Source organism: Asterias rubens, chromosome 15 (genome assembly GCF_902459465.1).
Source record: "Asterias rubens chromosome 15, eAstRub1.3, whole genome shotgun sequence".
Lineage (NCBI taxonomy): Eukaryota > Metazoa > Echinodermata > Asteroidea > Forcipulatida > Asteriidae > Asterias > Asterias rubens.
Genome location: NC_047076.1, coordinates 2,305,708 through 2,326,540, shown reverse-complemented (window position 1 = coordinate 2,326,540; position 20,833 = coordinate 2,305,708). Strand labels below are relative to the sequence as shown.

At 38.4% G+C, this 20,833-nt stretch overlaps 1 protein-coding gene and 1 non-coding gene across 2 annotated transcripts; one reads left to right on the top strand and one right to left on the bottom strand.

Moving 5' to 3' along the window:
• Positions 1-2,300: 2,300 nt before the first annotated feature.
• LOC117300423 lies at positions 2,301-2,419 on the bottom strand. Its single transcript, XR_004520174.1, has one exon. It is a non-coding gene; the product is annotated as a 5S ribosomal RNA (ribosomal RNA).
• A 10,987-nt stretch (positions 2,420-13,406) lies between these two features.
• LOC117300366 (actin, cytoplasmic) lies at positions 13,407-17,994 on the top strand. Its single transcript, XM_033784140.1, has 5 exons — positions 13,407-13,512; positions 15,132-15,292; positions 15,713-15,952; positions 16,266-16,512; positions 16,776-17,994. Exons 2-5 carry the CDS (start codon positions 15,167-15,169, stop codon positions 17,291-17,293), a joined length of 1,131 nt encoding a protein of 376 aa, XP_033640031.1. The 5' UTR covers positions 13,407-13,512; positions 15,132-15,166; the 3' UTR covers positions 17,294-17,994.
• Positions 17,995-20,833: the final 2,839 nt, after the last annotated feature.

Sequence of the window (20,833 nt, the reverse complement as noted above, 5' to 3'; positions counted from 1 at the left end):
AAGTTGTGTGCTTTCAGATGCTGGATTTCGAGAATTCAAATTCTAAATACTTATGAGGTCTCGAAATCAAATTTGTGGAAATTAACTTCTTTCTCGAAACTATGTCACTTCAGAGGGAGCCTTTTCTCACAATATTTATACCCTCAACCTCTCCCTATTACTCGTCACCAAGTAAGGTTTTATGCTAATAATTATTTTGAGTAATTACCAATAGTGTCCACTGCCTTTAAAACACATTGGTGTGTAATTATAAAACTCAAAATATATTTCTTTATGCAAATTGAGAGCAAACATCTATTAAAAAAGGTAATTTAACAATACTAAAGTTATTATTGTTTTACTGTCGTAGTCATTGGCTGACGCGTCGGTAGTTTATTGAAAAGGGTGTTTAAACCCGTCGTTTGATTTTGTTCTTGAAAATGACCCAACAAGAATATTAAGACCGACCAGCGCCCTCTATGAGGTCTGAGAGTTTCGAATTCCACGTGTTTGACCTTGGCGGCAATGAGGTTTGTTAAGATTACCTTTTCGTCAAGGGAACTCGGCAACCTCCCACAAGGGGATGTCAACCGTAACGCCAGGCTTACAGGAGCCAATCTCTCAGAATCTTTAGTTTAAAGGCAGTGGACACTATTGGTAATTACTCAAAATATTTATCGGCATGAAACCTTTCTTGGTGACGAGTAATGGGGAGAGGTTGATGGTATAAAACATTGTGAGAAAGGGCTCCCTCTGAAGTGCCATAGTTTTCGAGAAAGAAGTAATTTTCCACGAATTTGATTTCGAGACCTCAGATTTAGAACTTGAGGTCTCGAAATCAACCATCTCAACGCACACAGCTTCGTGTTACAATGGTTATTTTTCTTTCATTATTATCTCGCAACTTCGATGACCGATTGAGCTCAAATTTTCACAGGTTTGTTATTTCATGCATATGTTGAGATACACCAATTGCGAAGACTAGTACCAATAGTGTCCACTGTCTTTAACGCCCGATTATAAAATGCACAAATCAAGAAATTGTGATTCAGTAACTAGACGAAGGGCTAGTCTGGATCGGATTGGTGCGCGTTATCGCAATACTAATAACTGGAAAAGAGATAATCACTGTTTTGAACCGAAATTATTTGAACCCAGTCCCGCCGGCGATTTTGTTTTTGTTTCTCCTTACCGCACGCTAACTTCGGGGCCACAGTAAAAGCAGTCTATTGCGTTCCACATAAAGCAATGACCAGGTTTGGTATCTAGTCCGACCTCCAGGCGGTCGATGTTGCGCCCTCTAACGGCGACTAATACAACATTTTAGTGCGCATGCACTGTCAGACTATTATTCCCCTGTCCTTATCCGAAGGACATGTATTGGTGTACATGTATAAGCATGTATACGTTGGATTTAACTGTGAATCTCATTAAGGTCATGTGATGATGCGGAGTCAAAGGTGGTTATGTACGTGGGCTCAACGGCAGAACTCTGGCGTTATTCACGAACCTCGAGGTGTGGCGTAAGATGTTCAGGCTTTGTCCAGTAGTTATAGAATCATTTTTTGCACTTTTAACGCAGTTAAATACGGACCACTTTGAATTGAGTTGAATTGAATTGAATTGAATTGGTATTTGTCAAGAAGGTTTAATTTAACCGAAAACAGTATGTTCACCTTTGTTTGTTATTTGGGAAGCGATGGCCAGGATATGGACTGCTGTAAGTTAGTGCATGGAGGTAAAAAGTCCTCGGAATTTTATGTTTAACTTATTTTGTTTCTTTCTCGAAAGACAAAAAACTGGGCTTATCACAGGAAGCAGTGACTTGGTTCGTTTTAAAGGCAGTGGACACTATTGGTAATTGTCAAAGTCTAGCCTTTACAGTTGGTGTATCTCAACATATTATGTATAAAATAACAAACCTGTGAAAATTTGAGCTCAATCGGTCATCAAACTTGCGAGATAAGAAAGAAAAAAACACCCTTGTCACACGAAGTTGTGTGCGTTTAGATGGTTGATTTCGAGACCTCAAGTTCTAAATCTGAGGTCTCGAAATCAAATTCGTGGAAAATTACTTTTTTTTTTCAAAACTATGGCACTTCAGAGGGAGCCGTTTCTCACAATGTTTTATACCATCAATCTCTCCCCATTACTCGTCACCAAGAAAGGTTTCATGCTAATAATTATTTTGAGTAATTACCAATAGTGTCCACTGCCTGTAAAGAAATGTATCATTTGTATTTGTGCTCGCCACTAAATGGGTAGAGAAAAATTAACCTGTTATGTGTAATTAAAAATAAGTGTAATTAAAAATGATCAAAAGCCTACGACACCCGGTATTCCCAGGCGGTCTCCCATCCAAGTACTGACCAGGCCCGACGCTGCTTAACTGCGGTGTTCTGACGAGAACCGGTGTATTCAACGTAGTATGGTCGTAGGCAATAAGATGTGGAAATATTAAATATTTATAGTTATTTTGTCATAATAATTTTTATATTACGCGATTTTGGTAAGGGTGGTTTATAAATTTCCCTGATATTATTTTGTCGGGGCAGAAGCCATGGTAATGTACTCGTTTTATGTAAACCGATCTAACAATGAATTTATGAATTGTGCACTTGCACTGCATCGGGGCAATGACCTATAACCAGTGCACTGCATGTACTGCATGCATTGCATGCACAAACCGCCCGGCGCACTGCTCAGATCTGAGTGGCTTCAACTATTTTACATGTGACTACACACTCGTATGTATACAGCTTCCTCCATGTCTACAGCATTCACAAAAATGATGAGGTAACAGTATAAAAGTATATATTGACTTGTATATTAATGTACCCATGCTAATTGATACAATTTTTCCTCACTTGAAAGTGTCCTTAAAACGCTTGTGTATGTGCATTGTATATGTATGTACATGAAGGGCATGTACATGTACATGTCTAGGTTCATTTGGTGACGGTGATGCGAGTTCTTTCCCCCTAAAAAAAAATCACTTAACAGTAAATTTGTGAACTGTAAAACGGCCAAATTAGGAACTGATATCTCTGAACAAACGAGTATCGACCACCGGTAAAACCACATGCCGAATGCAAGCGTTGAGTTGCAGCCCTACCAATGAATAATTCATTGCGTAAATTTACATACATTTGAATATGTAATGATCGAGCGTACCAGGAAGAAGGAAAGGATGTTCACCGTAAAGCTTGTCAAAAGGTGCGGCCGATATTGGGCTCTCTGTAGTTTATATATAGTTATAGTTGGATTATCCTATTTTTCACATTTCAACCGTTGTAAATGACAGGCAATGGCCAAAAAACTCTTTGAGAATTAAACAAATTTTGATCTGAAGTAGTTGTCTTCGCTGTCTTTGGCTTGTCAGTCAATGCCAATATCACTTGACTAAAATACACATGTACGAATACATGTACATGTGAGTGTACAATGTACATGTACATACATTGAACATGCACATTGCACACTAAGAGCCTATGTACAGTACATTGTACATGTACGTTCATGTCCAATGTTCATTGAAGAAAATCCACTTATTGTGTTCCTTTGCTCTATATAATGTGAACAGGTAACTTCAACAAATGAGATGTGTACACAAATGTATTAAATGCACTATTGTATTATTATAAGCCCCATTGATCGATTTATGGCTGTATGTTGTTTGTTTCCCAACGGCAGACCAATTACATTTCCCATGCCCATATTTGCTATATGCTTTGGCTTATAATGTGAATCATGTATGTCCATATACGCCCAGTTGCTTTGCTTATAGAGAGGTACACTCATGATACTATTGTTTATTATTATTAACCTCAATAATTCAAGCAAGAACGGCCATTTGACCGTTGGACCCTCCGACCGCAAACACCACAGACACACCCAAATCGTAACTGGTGACGTCATCATTTACATACCTTGCCCCATATACCTTGTTGACATTGTAAATGGCAGGGGAGCTATCTTTGTGATGACAAAGATCAAACTAATAACTTCTACCAAAGACAATATTACTTATTTTTTTCGCACGGTTTAGGCCTATATGCTATCTATAAAAAAAAACTGTCCGATAACTTGCCCAGTGATTCAAGAATTTAGACGCGGGAAAAATCAGGGCCTACCTTAGTGATAACCCGTTTATTGAGTGTTGCATTTCTCTGTCACAAATAAAACTAGGAGATGGATGCCATCTTTGCATCAACAACAAACAAGGTAAAAATTTCACCCAAAGAGTACGGATTCGTCGCTTTACAACCGGGTGTAAAAACTAAATATTACACTTCATATGGGGCTGATGAAAGTGGTTATCCTACTCATGTCTACACGATGTAAACTGCAAACCCCACTATAAATTGTATATCTCCACCATGCAAATTTTCAAATCCTACTCGTACACGGTGTTACTAAAACTTTTACTAGATTGTATCTCCGCATGCAAATTATTTCAAATCATACTCAGAACGTATGGTGTTTACACAGCAAACCTTACTTATTAAAACATGGAGGAAAAATATATATATATTTTTTTAAACAAACTTAATGAAATGGTACTATAAAATATTCTAGAGATCAAGATTTTTGAAAAACAAATTTTACAATAACTTATTTCCTCCATGGTTGTTGCAGAGTGGTACTTCCTCAAATTTAATGGTGCTGTTTTGTCGAAAACCACACCACGCAAAACGCCATAAGCCCGCAGGTAGACAAGTCACACCACAGATGTATGCTAGACAGGGAGCGGTTCGCTACACAGCAAGGCGATATACGCGGTATTACAAAAAGTCAATTGTGCAGCTTTTTCCGAGGTTGTCATTATTGTATGACCATTAAATGAACGCTCTGGTGACTTTAACTCTGGAGGTATTTTCCCTCTCCGTGCCCATCCCCTTTTGCCAGATGATTAAACCACACGTCACCACTCGGATGACTCTTGGGAATGACGTCACTTTTGAAAAGAGGGGTTGCCACCGCCGTGCACGGACGATCTTCGCGGTTCGCTGCAAAATGACCCCGTGCTCTGGGCACTGAGAATGGGTCGTGACTGTTATTGGAACGGTGACCTTCTCAAGGTCTCAGCTTTTTGAATATTCTTCGTGGGTGTAGTTTCAATAAATATATTTTTCAACTTATCAAATGATGAAGTTGAATTCAAAGGGAAACAAGTTTCTTGTAATCGGGTTCGCGAGGCTAGATTTGAAGCCCATGGTGAAAGAGAGCAAGCTTATTTTTTATTTTGCACAACTAAAGATGATTAGCCTACTTATATAAATTCAGCCGTTTTGTTTTATTTTTCGTTGGGTGCACTTGTTCACTGTTGTTGGAGACAGGTAACATGACCCATGACCCATGACCTAGATGTTTCCTCAACTTTAAAGCCATGGCATAATTTGCTGCGTCAGAAAACTCCATCTTTTTGGTTATCCCAACACCAATTCTGCAGATAAAAATTCTGCTGTAGACCCCCAAATCACCATATTGTTTCGATATCAGCAGTTGAATTAAGCGTGTGTACAAAATACGAACATGCACACAAAATCCTTGACAAAGACCAAACCATCTTAAGTTGTTTTCACTAAAAAGTGATTGCCCAAATAAATGAAGTATATCTAACTCTTCATTTGATTTTTAACAAAATTAATTGAAAGAACCAATGTTCTTTTCCTAATAACTGGACATCACCAACAGGGGCATACTAACGTTGTTATCCACACTGGTTGGAATTTGGTTTCACAACTTTCTTCTTGAATGGAATTGTTTGTCTGGGACCATGGAACCTTCGGGGTATAACAACTCATTCTCAAACCACTGACCTCGAACAGACATGGGTAGAAAAAACTGCATTATTAACCGACCTTCTAATAAAGCCCTGTTGTATGACAAGTGAAATCCTTGTTTGGCATTTCGTGAAGGCCACACGAAGCGTCGACAAGAATGTTTTATTGCAAACCGAAGTCAGAAACTCGGTCCTTTGGTTGTCACAACACCTATTACTGTGCGCACCAATAAAAACAACCAAAAATGCTAAATATTTTTCTAAAAAGTCGCTCAGCCGTTTGAAATCACTTAGACCGACATTGCTCCATTCTATAAAAGGAATCACGAGACTAGTTCATGTTTATTCTTAAAAGTTTTTAACTTTAAAAAATGAAAGGGAAATGTGCATGTTTCATTTCAACCGCCATGTTAGCATCAGCCACTTTCCTCTTTTTTTTGCAGTATGCAGCGAAAGTGCAAGTTTGACTGAGAATTAGACGAACCAATCAAACTGATGTGATCAAAATAGAGAAAATTATGCACACTTCAAATCGGAATCCATACTGTTAATTTTCTTTGATTTAAAAAACATATACCATAATCCGTTCGCTATATATGCACTCCGTTTATTGCCGTGTTTTTGACAGTATGGGAATACATGTGATTTGAATTGAATTGAATTGACTTTGAAACCGAAAACATTGAAAGTTGAACGTAATACCGTAGAGAAATTCATCTTTTCCTTCCTCCATTACTCAGTTTCTTTTTTGTTAAGTATCAGAGACTCAGATGTTGAGCTTTCAAGCTTGAAGGCAGGAACAAAACTTATCTCAGGTTCGTGTCCAACACCAGTTTCCGGGAGTAAACTGTTACCCAACCCGATAATGTGAGACCCGTCGTAACTCACTGTCACCAGAAGACATGCCAAACTATAATTATGCAGATATTTTTTTAAGTAAAGTTAAAAGCAAAACATTAGCAAAGAGATGTCTTTGCGTTCACTCAAATCGAAGATTAACGCATTCAGAAAAAAACATATATACTCGAAAGTCTAGTCCCTCAACATGTTGAACTCATTCAGATAATGAGCACTTTGAACCGTGGTCCTGGTTAGACTACAAGACTTGCATTCAGTCGGTTATGGGTTCGAATCCTACCAAACTAACCGCTGATTTCACAACGACTATAGAAATTATCAGCATTCGTCCATATTAATGACTCTCAATTTGGTTTGTGTATCAATTAATGTTTGATGGGAGAGATTGGCTGTTGCCAGCTTGTGTTTTAGGAGTGGTTCACTTGATGGGAGGATCATCTAAACAAACAAACAAACAAAAAAACAAACAAACAAACAAACAAACAAACAATCTAACTAACTAACTAACAAGAACAAACAAACTCAAATTTGATTTGTGTATCTACTCAGTAAATCCACACCATGTTTGGTGCGTTCTAAAGTGATCCCATCTCGTTATGTCACGTTTCTGTTTTTCATAAACCACTTGTTTTGGGCCTCCTGACATAAGCTTTGGAATGCGGAAGTGTTTCAGATGGGACTTTTTGGTGGTGACGTAGTGGTCTGGGTCACGGGTCACCGGGGTCAAGACGCCGCCGCCCCGTCTACCTGTGGTTTATGAATGGGTTGAGAAACCACCGTTTTTCTCTTGGGAAACCGTGATTCATGGATTCAACAACAGTTTTCTATTATTACCTTCATGGTTTCACCGTAATTGCTCCATGGCTTCACTGACACGACGAAAACATCTCATATTATTTGTTGCAGTTATAATTATTTGCCATCAGCATTGGAACTGTACAACATATTTCTGAATCTAGCGTTAAGACATGTTGTTTTATTTTGTGGTAATTGCGGATGTTTGTTTTTTCTCCACGGTGGGGGCAGTGTGGTATATCCGACCATAGCCTATTCTTTTGTTTACAAAAAGACTGGTCTTGTATATTCCTCTGCCTTTTTGGCAGGCAAGTTATAGTGGTCATATTTTGGGAAAGTTTACGTTTCGGTGTCATAATAGCTACATCGATCCAAGGGTTAGAAACAAATAATAACCGTGCAAGTTTTGAGATGTACGAGCCCCCTTTTTTGTATCGATAAAAGTCAGACAGCGCAATCTCCAAAGTGTTTGATTTTATGTTTTCGTCCATTGAGCTGTGTATAAAAGATGCCTGCAGGAAGTCAAGGCTCTTTGGCTCTTTTGTAAGCATGTGATGTCAGAGGTCAAATGGTACAATACACAACACGTGAATGTGTTCTCTCGTTGGCAAATAAAAAACTTCACAACTATAATTTTGACCAGATCAGCCCTCAATTCACTCTGCAGACCATGCTTTTATTTTGAAAGGTGTAGCAATTACATCGATGCCTAATAGAGAGTCTCCGCTAAGCAAAACGTAATCTGCAAACTGGTTAGAAGTGACGCGAGCTCATTTTCCCCCTTCAGTTTCCTGATTCTGGTCGATATAATAACCCCTATACACTCAAAATTATCAACAGGGAATTTACCCCCAAATTCCCCTTTGATCCCTGGGTCTATGTATTTTATAAGCCAGGAAAATGGACTCGATCCAACAAAAGGAGTACAAGTGGTGGACCGATAACAAAATGATAGCAGAAGATAAGATTATATTTCAATACAAGATATCACAAAATGTTTATAGTTTTAGCTTCGGCCACACCGGGTTCAAGGGTCACCTATATGACAACAACAGGAGTGGCCACTGGTATTTTGATGTCTTGAAAAGTAAATAATAAACTGTTTTTCGTATGGGAGAGACTCTTTCTGTTTGTAGGAGTTTTAGTGCCCTGGCCAAGTTTCGTATTGGTTTCGAGTTGACTTTACCTTTTATGGTTCGAGGCGGAGTTTGTGCATCTAATTTGCATATAATTATAATGTATGAAGTGAACCTTTCCTCATACGTCACTTCTGAAAACAAACTTGACCGAAAGTTGTTCAAGGGTGATCGAACCACAAGAACATCAACAAACGGAATATTTCACTGTTTTAGAAATGATATCACAATTATTTTCACTATAGATTTGTATTCCAAAAAACTATACCTCCATTTGGGTGTCGCATGGTTCAGGGCAAGCCAGTGCACGTAAAATAGCCCCAGAACACGTTTCCCAAGATATCTGTGCATGATTCTCTACTTTCTTGGAGGTATTCTGATGCAAAATCTATTGAATATCAGGTGGTGGTTTTAATATTTCCATGAAAATGTACACATTGAGGCTTTAGTACAAGTACAACCCTCACACCCTCCCCCCCCCCCCTCCCCGGCCCTGTCAAAATCACCTTCAGGGACATGGCATGCTGGTGGTCACCAACGAGTAAAAATCCTTCAAACAATCGGCCTTCATTCGGGTTCATACATCGGTGAAGTATTTTATTATTCATTAACTCGGCCTGTGAAGAAAAATTTCCACCATATCTCAAACCACTTGTCAGATTCCCCCTCAGTTTATTGATAACGTTTGTTTTATTTTTAAAGCTAGAAAGGGTATTAGGCTACTTTCCTTCTGTCGTTCGGTCACTTGTTTTTCTTGGTGGGGGGGGGGGGCGGGTATATTACAAAAAAGTGGATGCACTGCAACTAGTATCATAGTCGTTAATTGGATTGAAGATTAATTTCTCAGTTTCATATTGAAGTTGTTTTCACAACTATATTTATTTGTTGTTGGTGTATTTCTTACTTCAACTGGTTGACCCAATATAAATTAGAATGAGAATTTAAGTGTAAACAAAATAATACGACAAGCCAATTTGAGATATACATGTATGGTGGACACAACACTAAAGGTTTGGGTATTTGTGTATGTATTACATCCAAACCAAAATGAGTACACTCCTTTACAGTCCACCATCCTTAAAAAGGCTAATTCTGTTTGCAATGTAATTTAAACCTGTCTCGTAAAAAATTTAGCCACTTAATCTGGGAAAATACTAAGCTGGTCATTTGATCTTTTATTACGGTTTAAAAAGGGTGGATCCCCTATGGATTTCCAAATTATATTTTATGATTGTTGGATAGAGAACAAAGGCAGGTTCGACTGGGCCATGACACATCTCTTCCCCTCCAATCTGTTTTCTTCATCCATGCTCCCACCATCACCGAGGAGGGGAGCTTCACGCTCTGAACACTCCCCGGTCTATTTCTGCCTCCACGTCTGGGTGAGCCTCGGTTGAATCATTGTGGACTCAGTCGGGCATAATTAAAGGGATGTTGTGATGTATATTGTACCATAGAGAAAGGACCACTAAGCCATCTTCAGTGTATGATTTGAAACTTTTCATGGTGGGAGTATGATCAGTGCCATAGAGTTATATGATCAGTGCTCAATTGCTATACTCAGAAAAGTATTGATTAGCAGAAACAGGTCACCCTAGCCGGAATACAAGTTTACATTGTTGTGACTGTGTCCCACTTAATTTATGCTTATAGCAAAGACATTTGTCTAGCAGTATTTTCAGCTTAACAGCTTGATTAAATTGGGTCTCGGGTTGGGTTTGCCTTTAGTCCATTATAGCCCCATGTGTAATTCTCTTTGGTTGGTTTTGGTTCTTTCTCAGAAACCAACACTATTCAAAAGAGATTGACACATGGTGCTATAAACCATGTGTTCTTATTCCTCCATGTATAAACGCATGACCTCATTTGATCATCTTAATTGTATGGTTCCTTTATAGTAAGACACATTAGAACATCGTATTTTCTGACACATACAGGAACCAGACTACTAATTGCACTCGCAGCCTCTTTTTGGTTATGTGGTTTTTTTTTAGATGACTGCTATCAAATAATTGGTCAAAGTTTGTTTAAAAGAGTCAACTTGATAATGAAGTAAAAGAAACAGTTGTTACAAAACAATATTGTTGAAAGAAGTTTAGGTCGAGGTTAAAAAAATCAGTACTTTTGTCAGTGATTGATAACATTGAATCTGTCTTCAATGCGTTGGGATGAAACCTTGTGAATATTGGTATCATTTGATAAGTTTAGGAACAAGAAAGTCTCCTGATGATGACTAGAGCAACCTAGTCGAAACGTTGAGACCAATAATTAATAACTCACTCCGGTAGTGAAGTTAAAAACGTCCCTCTGTACTCCCCAGCCGATATTCTTCCTTGTTCTTTTCAGAACTGAGAAGTCCCGAAAAAAAAAATCCCAAATAGTCTACCCCACGACAGTAGAATAAAAACAGCAAGACGGTTCACCAAAGAACAAAATCTACCCACACAGATGGTGTGACCGCAAACCAAATATATAAGAAATTAATAATTATCAAATAGTATTATTAATATTATGAGTAATGTAGATTCCCTTTAGAGTATCTCATCCGACGTATGAATCACGTCTCAGCTCGCAGTGGACCAATGAACCGTGGCTGATTCATCCATACACCATATGTCATATACCTCAATCTTAAGTTACACAAATAACTTAATTGAAAAATATAATATCAGAAATGAAGTGATAATTTCATTGTAGGAATACACTATCCTTTATTTTGTTGGTTCTCTGCCCTTGGGTTTTATTTTAACGTCATTGGTTTTTTCTGCCAGGTTTGAAAAACCTTTTGAATTTTAGTATTAATAATTTTGCAATACATGCGGAGTGAATTAAAAAATAAATCAACATATATTTATTGAAAAACTTTTATAAAAAGAATTAAATAAGAACATGTAAAACATTGATTAGATTCTCAGACAGTTGCACACCCCATTTCCACTCACATGGGCCCAATTTCACAAAAATTTGAACAAAATAAAAAATAGCGAAGCACAACAAAACGATGATTACCAGAATAAGCTTGTTTTTACAAGCATGTCGTGAAAATAATCCCTGCTCATTTCTGCTTACCAGACAATGTTAAGCAATATTTTCTGCTGTATGAAATCGGGCTCCATCTTAGGGGGGTAATTAAGGATGGTGCCCCTTTAAACCTATTCAGCCACTTCTTTCTACACAGGATCCCTATCGATTAAAGGGGCTCCTTACCCAGAAACAAATCTAACCACATCCTCATCGTTATCTTCAGAACACTCGGATGCTCTTTCCTTATTGCTGGGACAAATTCCACTAACGGGATGTCCCGGTTGAATTTCCTGCTCCAAACAGGAAACACAGCGCAGAAAAAAACTTTGCAGAACGGTAACATAATAGAAGATATGTGTGCTGTGGAAAATAAGCTGAAGGTTTCTTTTTACATGTTTAAACCCTCTAGAATTATTCAGTGTTTCCTTGTCTTGAATCCATGCTCGAGTGGGCTTGAAGCTTTACAAAAACTTTTCTAAGGGGGAGAATAATGACTTGGTTTTACCATGCACAGAGCACTGTTCCTTGCTCTATGGTTAAATAATTCACACCCCGACCACTTTGTAAACCAGTGCCCAACTGCATAGAGCTGCTTAAGCACATAATAATGCTTCACAATGCTCTGCTAAGCAAAAATGAGCAGGATACCATTTACAAATTGTCCTTGTTCCATAATAGTTTGACTGGTATACATTTTCTGATAAGCTTAATTTTGTTATGCTAATAAGCTATTTTGTGTGCTTTTAAGCAGCTCTATGCAATTTGGCCATGATAAATTCTCAATGAATTCTCCCTCAATTCTGTAGTGTACAGAGGTACAGAGAAATGTACAGGTTTCCTTGTACCAAAACACAAGCATGTGTAGCGTTTTACGAAAAGTGCAACTTCATGCTGAATTCACAGCTGATGTTTGCTTAAATACTTGATCTGTACATGGGTTTATCTGACAGTGGTAGAGCATCTTTTGTTGTTAGGATGAGTTGGTTGACGGTTAGGAATTGTATTGATTTCTTTAGTTTTCGTTGTCCTTGAAAAACTTGTGTATTTTTAAATTTGAATTCTAGTGTTTGGCATTTTGTATATCAATTATTGAGGCATCGGTTGGTGAGAAAGAGTAGCACATTTGGTGTGATGCAACTGGAAATTAAATGGGATTTAAAAAGATACAAACTGTTACTACAGTAGTCCTTTCGTAAATTTGTTCTTCAATCAAGGAAACGAACATCACGGTGATTGCATGACCTGGTGGAACTGTGTGCTGACATGTATCACGTGTAAAGCCACATGTTGTAAGCTTTCATTAACATGTACAGATTACGTAAATATACATGGACAGGAAAACATTATTTTCTGATGGTATTTTTATATTTTATTCCAATTCCTCAAATACATCAACATTTCTTTTAATAAGCAAAACTATTAAATTTCACCCCCCAGATGCCCAGATATAACCACCTTGCAAAATAGATCATGTTTTTAGACTTGAAATTCATGTACCAGGGCACACATGTACTTGTATTTCCTCATTGCCAAATGCAGCCGAGAAAACGCCCACATTTCTTCCTGCATAATGACCTTCTCTGAAACTCAAAAATTCAGAGGAAATATTTATAATCTACCCTATGACCCCCGTTGGGAGGAACTCATTGAATAGACACGCCCCTAATATCCCGTAGTCCAATTAGAATCTACCAGCCTGCATATTATTGAGAAAAGCGAACAAAGCTGTGTATGGTTATTCAAATGAGCCCCAACCAGGCTCTAGAATGTGACCATATTTGGTAATGCTGTGCGTCGCACTATCACGTGGTACGATAGCCGCGCATATATTAAGGGCTGCTTGAGCAGACACCTGTTATTCTCACATTAACCGTCTACCCGATAAGACACTCTGGAACTTGGAGCTCGCAGTAGCTTTGGAACTTTGGAACTTTGGTGAGTTTGAAATATTTTTCATGTTTGGATCTTCAATCAAGAAACAAATGGTTCTGTCTACATTGTAATCAAACATTGCTCACTATTTCAAATTTATATAGATCGTTGATCATGTCAAGTGATTTAATGTTGAATTGCTACGAATCTCTTTTAGTTTTACCTAGTTGTTGTACATTTTTGCAGTAGAATTTGTCCAGTTTAAAACCGAGTGAGATCAATCAGTTGGCTGTAAACATCTCAAGCAGCAATGTCATGAATGTTTAATTTATTGGACAAATGCATTCAAATATGTTCACTTGATGTATTCGTATTTGAGTCGTGCATGTGTCATAAACACAAGTTGTATCATTTAGAAATGTTAATGAATGCTACAAGATTCCTTGGGCTGAAGCAGATTTTCCATTGGTTTCATGCTTTGAGAATGCATTTAATTTTCGAAGATCGAGTTCATTTTCATGCGAAATTATTACTCTTAGCAGCATAGCCGTAGGTCGCCATTTTACCTTTTCAATTTGGTACAACCCTCGTTAATATATTTTCTTCCTCCATGATATCATGTATAAAAATGAGTCACTGGGGTTTACGCGAGGCGTGAGAATTAGGAATGATTCACCCGAGCCGGTTGATCATTGCTCTGACTCATCGCACTTGCATTTGAAAGTTGGTCTCCATTAATTATTTATGAGCGGTTATGCAATTTGTTATAATCCTGGAATTTTACCAAGCAATGATTTTTTTTGAAAGTTCTTTTATTCTTGCGATTGTTGGATGGTTTAGAGCTGCTGAAACTTTTTTGCTCAAATTTATTTCCGTCCGTTTGTGGGGAACAAATGTTTTTTTGACAAATACATGTATGAGAAATTTAAATCGAGCAATTTATATAAATAATTTGTAGCACCTTGGAAAACAATCTACATTGTATATAGAATCCTAAAACAGCTCTGTAGTTTACTTGATTGTTAAAATTTGCGAAGAAATCTATCATTCGAGTCCATTTCCTTGTCAAAAAATTCACGGCGACAACGCCCATTTTTTGATAAGGTACTCTGAGCCCACGCTACAAGCGATCATGCCACCTGCTCGATGCTCTCATGCACACCGGCCGGCTTCCCTAACACACGTGGCTTTCCACCTCTATCGAGGCACACCCCATTACCGTGCCTCGTGTGGTGGCTTGCCATTGGTCAACAGCCGCATCATGATTAGCATAATAAAATATTCATCAAGGGGGCGTTGGCACTACCGTATTTGGTCATATTTTCTGCTTTGTGTGTTCGCCTGGCTGACTTCCTTGTTGCCGATAGCGTGGTCCCAAGTCAACAAAAGACTCGGAAGATTTGCATCTATTATCGGGGTATGGTTTGCTTCCTGTTTGTAGAGCGGCGGATATTGTTAAGTTTATCTCGCCCTCAACAATTATCTACTCCTTTTGAAATTTTGTTTGGGTGTTTTTTTTTATTAAAGACTAAATAGGTAGATTTATATTGCGTTATGCGTGAAGCAACTTATAGTGTATGTGATAGTTTGGGTTTGACAATTTGGTTCTACTTGATATTTTTCATGTGATAGGTACAATGAATATTGTTATTTATTCCGCAATTGTTCTTTTTTGTTTACAGATTCGTACAAATAAACAAACAAACAAAAAAACAAAATGTGTGACGAGGATGTTGCCGCTCTGGTCGTAGACAATGGCTCCGGTATGTGCAAGGCCGGTTTCGCCGGAGACGATGCCCCAAGAGCTGTCTTCCCATCCATCGTAGGAAGACCCCGTCACCAGGTAAACCTCATCTCTCATTCTTCATCAAGAAAAATATTGCAGAAGTCTGAAGACATTTAGTGATGTTGCATTCTCAAAAACCATCAAAAGCTTTTTTGATTTAAGTTTATTCCCCAAATTCCACCCAAAAGCTTTCTTGAAACAACAAGTTGTTATCGAAAACAAAAGCTTTCTTGAAATAAGTTATTCTGCCAAAACCATCCATGTATTTTCGTAAAATCAAATAGAAATCTGAATAATTATGAGCATAGTTGCATTCTTCAAAACCATCCAAAAGCTTTCTTGAAATAAGTTATTCTGCTAAAGCAAACCCTTCAACTGGAATTTGAACTGAAACCTGTTGATGTGTTTACTTTGAACCAAAGCTATACTTTATGTTTTCATTTTTAATTAAATACCTATATAATTGTTTTCTTGTAGGGTGTGATGGTTGGTATGGGACAGAAGGACAGCTACGTGGGAGATGAAGCCCAGAGCAAGAGAGGTATCCTGACCCTTAAGTACCCCATCGAGCACGGTATCGTTACTAACTGGGACGATATGGAGAAGATCTGGCATCACACCTTCTACAATGAGTTGCGTGTGGCACCAGAGGAACACCCCGTGCTCCTGACTGAGGCCCCCCTTAACCCCAAAGCCAACAGAGAAAAGATGACACAGGTGAATATCTTGACGAATTTCTCAAACGACATTTCACTAAAGTAATGTCCCACCAAGTTATTTCTGAAGTTGAATTTCTCAACCAGCAATTCACTAAAACCAAAGTCCCACCTAGTTGTTTCTGAAGATACATTTCTCAACCAGCATTTCACTAAAACAAAAGTCCCACCAAGTTGTTTCTGAAGTTGAAATCCTCAATCAGCATTTCACAAAATCAAATGTCACACCAAGTTGTTTCTCTTGACTCTTTGACAATAGCTTTAATTTAAATGACAAGTTTGTAATCACTTTCCTTTTGCTTTAATTGTTGCAGATCATGTTCGAGACCTTCAACACACCCGCCATGTATGTTGCCATCCAGGCTGTACTCTCCCTGTACGCCTCTGGTCGTACCACCGGAATCGTCTTCGACTCTGGTGACGGTGTCTCTCACACTGTACCAATCTACGAGGGATACGCCCTCCCCCACGCCATCCTCCGTCTGGACTTGGCCGGTCGTGACTTGACCGACTACCTGATGAAGATCCTCACAGAGCGTGGATACTCCTTCACAACAACTGGTGAGTCTAAAAATAATATATAAATTCCCTGTTTTTCCTTCAAACAAATCCCGATTGTTGTTTTTTTTTCACACAAAATTTTAAACTTGTGATCGAAACTGAAGTTCAAACAAAGTTTGAATTTGAAACTGAAAAAGATAGGACACCTGACGTGTTTCCAGCCATGATCCTGAACCTCCAATTCTTCTGACCTTAAACAAAATTGTTCGACCTTGCAATTACTGTTTGTGCATATTTCTAAATATCTTTCCTTTACTTTGCAGCCGAGCGTGAAATCGTTCGTGACATCAAGGAGAAACTCTGCTACGTTGCCCTTGACTTCGAGCAGGAGATGCAGACCGCTGCTTCAAGCTCCTCCCTGGAGAAGAGCTACGAGCTCCCCGACGGTCAGGTCATCACCATCGGCAACGAGCGTTTCCGTTGCCCCGAGGCCCTCTTCCAGCCATCCTTCTTGGGAATGGAATCTGCCGGTATCCACGAGACCACATACAACAGCATCATGAAGTGCGACGTGGACATCCGTAAGGACCTGTACGCCAACACTGTCCTCTCCGGTGGTTCCACCATGTTCCCCGGCATCGCCGACAGGATGCAGAAGGAAGTCACAGCCCTTGCCCCACCCACAATGAAGATCAAGATCATCGCTCCCCCAGAGAGGAAGTACTCCGTATGGATCGGTGGCTCCATCCTTGCCTCCCTGTCCACCTTCCAACAGATGTGGATCAGCAAGCAGGAGTATGATGAGTCTGGCCCCAGCATTGTTCACCGCAAGTGCTTCTAAACAAACTGCCCCCAAAAGGCATAACCACAGACTTTGAACCACTGGTTCCTTTTAAGTCTCAATCATAACACCTTATTTGAGACTCGTTCATAACCTTTTACTAAACTTGCTATGATCAACATCAACTCAAAACTGTGCCTGATATTTTGTTCACTGCACCAGACACCTCCCCGTTTTGTTGGCGTATGCGTCTGTTCTATAAAAAAAATATTATAACACATGGGCTTTAAAAAGAAGTAACTGCGGCCCGACACTTTAACTTATACTAAACAAACAAACTCTTTTGAGTTATAGTTACATTTGGTACTAATTGCAAATAAAACTGAAATGTCGCTGAAACAACAACTTGCAAAAAAAACACCTTCTAAACCGACATTTCTGTTGCGGTTTGCAAAGAGTTGTTCTGATGAAAATTGGCTCTAGAAAAAAACAAATTGGTTAAATTATAAACAAACTCTTGCAATATCTATCTCTGCAGTTGGCCGTGTATACGGTCACTGTGGGTTGGTTTTGTATGAAAGATAAACAGAACAACTCTGAGCTACGCAAAAAAAGTTATTTCTCGTAACTTGAAAACTTGTATATTTAGATAAATTTTGTTACTGGTGAAGGCAATCGTTTAATTTGTGTACTATTTTGACTGTTAGCAGGACACGAATGTTGCTATGGCCAAAAAATAAAACAGTGTAATTTCTTTGTAATCTTTGAAGTACTTGTACATTTATTTATCATGTGTATTTAGGTCGCGACAAATTAATAAATTAATTAGGAGAGCAACACAAGTTATGGCTTGGTAAAGGGAAAGAACTCGGAAGTTAAACTGAAAAAAATGAACTTATAGAAACAAAATTATTTATGAATTGGCTATTAAAGATGGCGTGTAATAATTTGGGGGAAACTGTCCCGGAAAAATAATGTTACTAATTGGAAACTCCTAAATGAGAGGGAAAAATTGAAATATTTATTTGTTTGACTGTATTTGAATTCAATAACGAATTAGCAATTCAAAGATGAGGGATAGTATTTTGGGAGTAACTATTGAATATAATATATGGAGTGATATTTAATTGGAAATTCAGAAGTGATGGATAAGAATTTGGGGGGAATAGCACAACAAAATTACATGAATCCGAATAAGGTATGGAGTGATATTTAATTGGAAATTCAGAAGTGATGGATAAGAATTTGGGGGGAATAGCACAACATGAATCCGAATAAGGTTACCAGCCAAACCGCCATGTCATATTATGAACAACATTGGTACTGGTATCGTGCTCAATTTTAGTGAGCATAAAAACGTTAAACGGCTCTTTAAACTTGGGCCCTGGTAACCCATGTTACAAGGGTTTCTCGAGCGCCCTCTCTTGACGTGACTTTTGCAGAGTCGCAGCCGCGGGAAATTACGAACAATGCTTAGAAGTCCCGCATCTTTTTACAGAGAGGGAAATTAATCAGTATTCTATATTATAAACAGATTTAAGAGCCCTCCCAAAGGGTTTCAGTGTAACAAAAAAATGTTGCATTGCAAAGCCTAGAAAGCTATTGTGTCCTTACACCATCCGCAAATTTGGACGTCCCCCCCCCCCCCCCCCCCGCATTATCATCTATACCAAAGATGACATTTTCATTAAATTGGTTTCGATAAACACACCGCGACCGACCTGTTTCGGTTTCATGTTGAACTGCCATTATTTATTCTTAAAAGAGGCACTTTAAAAAGCCTGGGTCAGTTTACAGAGCTGCTTAAAGGTAAAGTTTGCTTTGGGTTTCTGTAACGTCGAATTTGTTTCCCCTTTTTTTTCTTTTTCTTCTCTCGATTGGAGTTATACGACTCCGTTTATTCACGCTCATAAATATCTCATCATTCACAAACAAAACATTCCAAAACTTATTACCAAATTAAAGGAATGAAAGTAATTAATACAGAGATTAGGTTGCCTAGAGATATATACAAAACAAATGGGAGGGGAGTCAATAATCACATAAAAGTGTGTATACAATATAGCTAAAAAATTAATGTGAAAAGTTCGTTTTAAAGGCACTGGTAATCACTATCGGTAATCACTTAAAACAAACTTTAGCATAAAAACTTACTTGTTAACGATCAATGTAGAGCTGTTGATAGTATAAAAACATTGTGAGAAACGGCTCCCTCTGAAGTAACATAGTTTTTGAGAAAGAAGTAATTTCTTACTAAAATATTTGAATTTGATTTCGAGACCTCGGAATTAGATTTTGAGGTCTCTTCATCAAGCATCTGAAGGAACACAACTTGTTGTGCGACAAGGGTGTTTTTCTTCCATTGCTCTCTCACAACTTCGACGACCAGCTGAGCTCAAATTTTCAGATTTGTTATCTTATGCATTATGTTGAGATACACCAAGTGAGAAGACCAATTGTGTCCAGTTTCTTTAAAGAGCACTTCAAAAGCATTGGTAAATTTTAATACAGAGCTGCTTAAAGGCAAAGGCAAAGTATAACTTTGGTTTTTGGAACTGTTCAATTATTTTAATATTTATAAAAATACTTGTGGAACTAGACTAACTTTTGAAAAAGTTAGTTTCAAAAGGTTTTTTTTTTTTTTTTTTTTTTTTACATATCGCCGGTGTCAGATGCAATTGTGTCCGCCATGCAATACTGTCCGTGCGAGCGTGCATGCACTGAACCGACGTATATGCAGCATGAATACTCACGTATTTTAGGATTGCAGCGAAATACCCAACGGCCGAACATATCCATGTCATTCATGACATGCACTTAGCTTGTTAAAAAAATGGCGAACGTGTTACCTCGACTAAGGGCGTTTAATTTACTGCAAGGACGGTTTTGCACGGGGGCGGACACAATTGCATTATGTAGCAGCGTTCGGGCGGACACGTTGCATAATGCAAAACCGCCCGGCGAACATAATTGCATATGCAATAATGTCCTCCGGATAGTATTGCATAGAGGACATAATTGCATGCGACACCAGCAATCCGGAGCGATTATGTCAACGCAAGACAAATAATCCCTATTATATAACACCCGAGCAGATCCTTGCCATTTGATTGGAGGATTGTCCGTCACGTGATAGCAAATAAAAGTGCCATTGCACGCTGAGTCACTCACCGTGCTTTTTCGTTCCATCCGAAAAGTACCATTGCACGCTGCCAGCGTGCAATAGTACTTTTCGGATGGAACGAAAAAGCTGAGTAAACACATATCACTGCGTGCGCGTGTCTTTGGTAACGCAGCAGTGTTACTGCAAGGTAGTAAAATTACTTAACATTCGGCTTCTACAATTACAAATTGTAGGCCTACGTTTTGTTTGTTTTGAAAGTTGTATCTTTTAATCAAAATGACAAAGATGTACTTGGATGTTATATAAAACAAATAATGAATGTTTTTCATTCGTGCAATGGTGCGAAATTTTCATGAGTTGAAAGATGGAATGTTCCATTCAACTCGGCTCCGCCTCGTTTAATAGAACATTCCATCTTTCAACTCATGAACATATTCGCACCATTGCACTCATAAACATTCATTATGTGTATAATA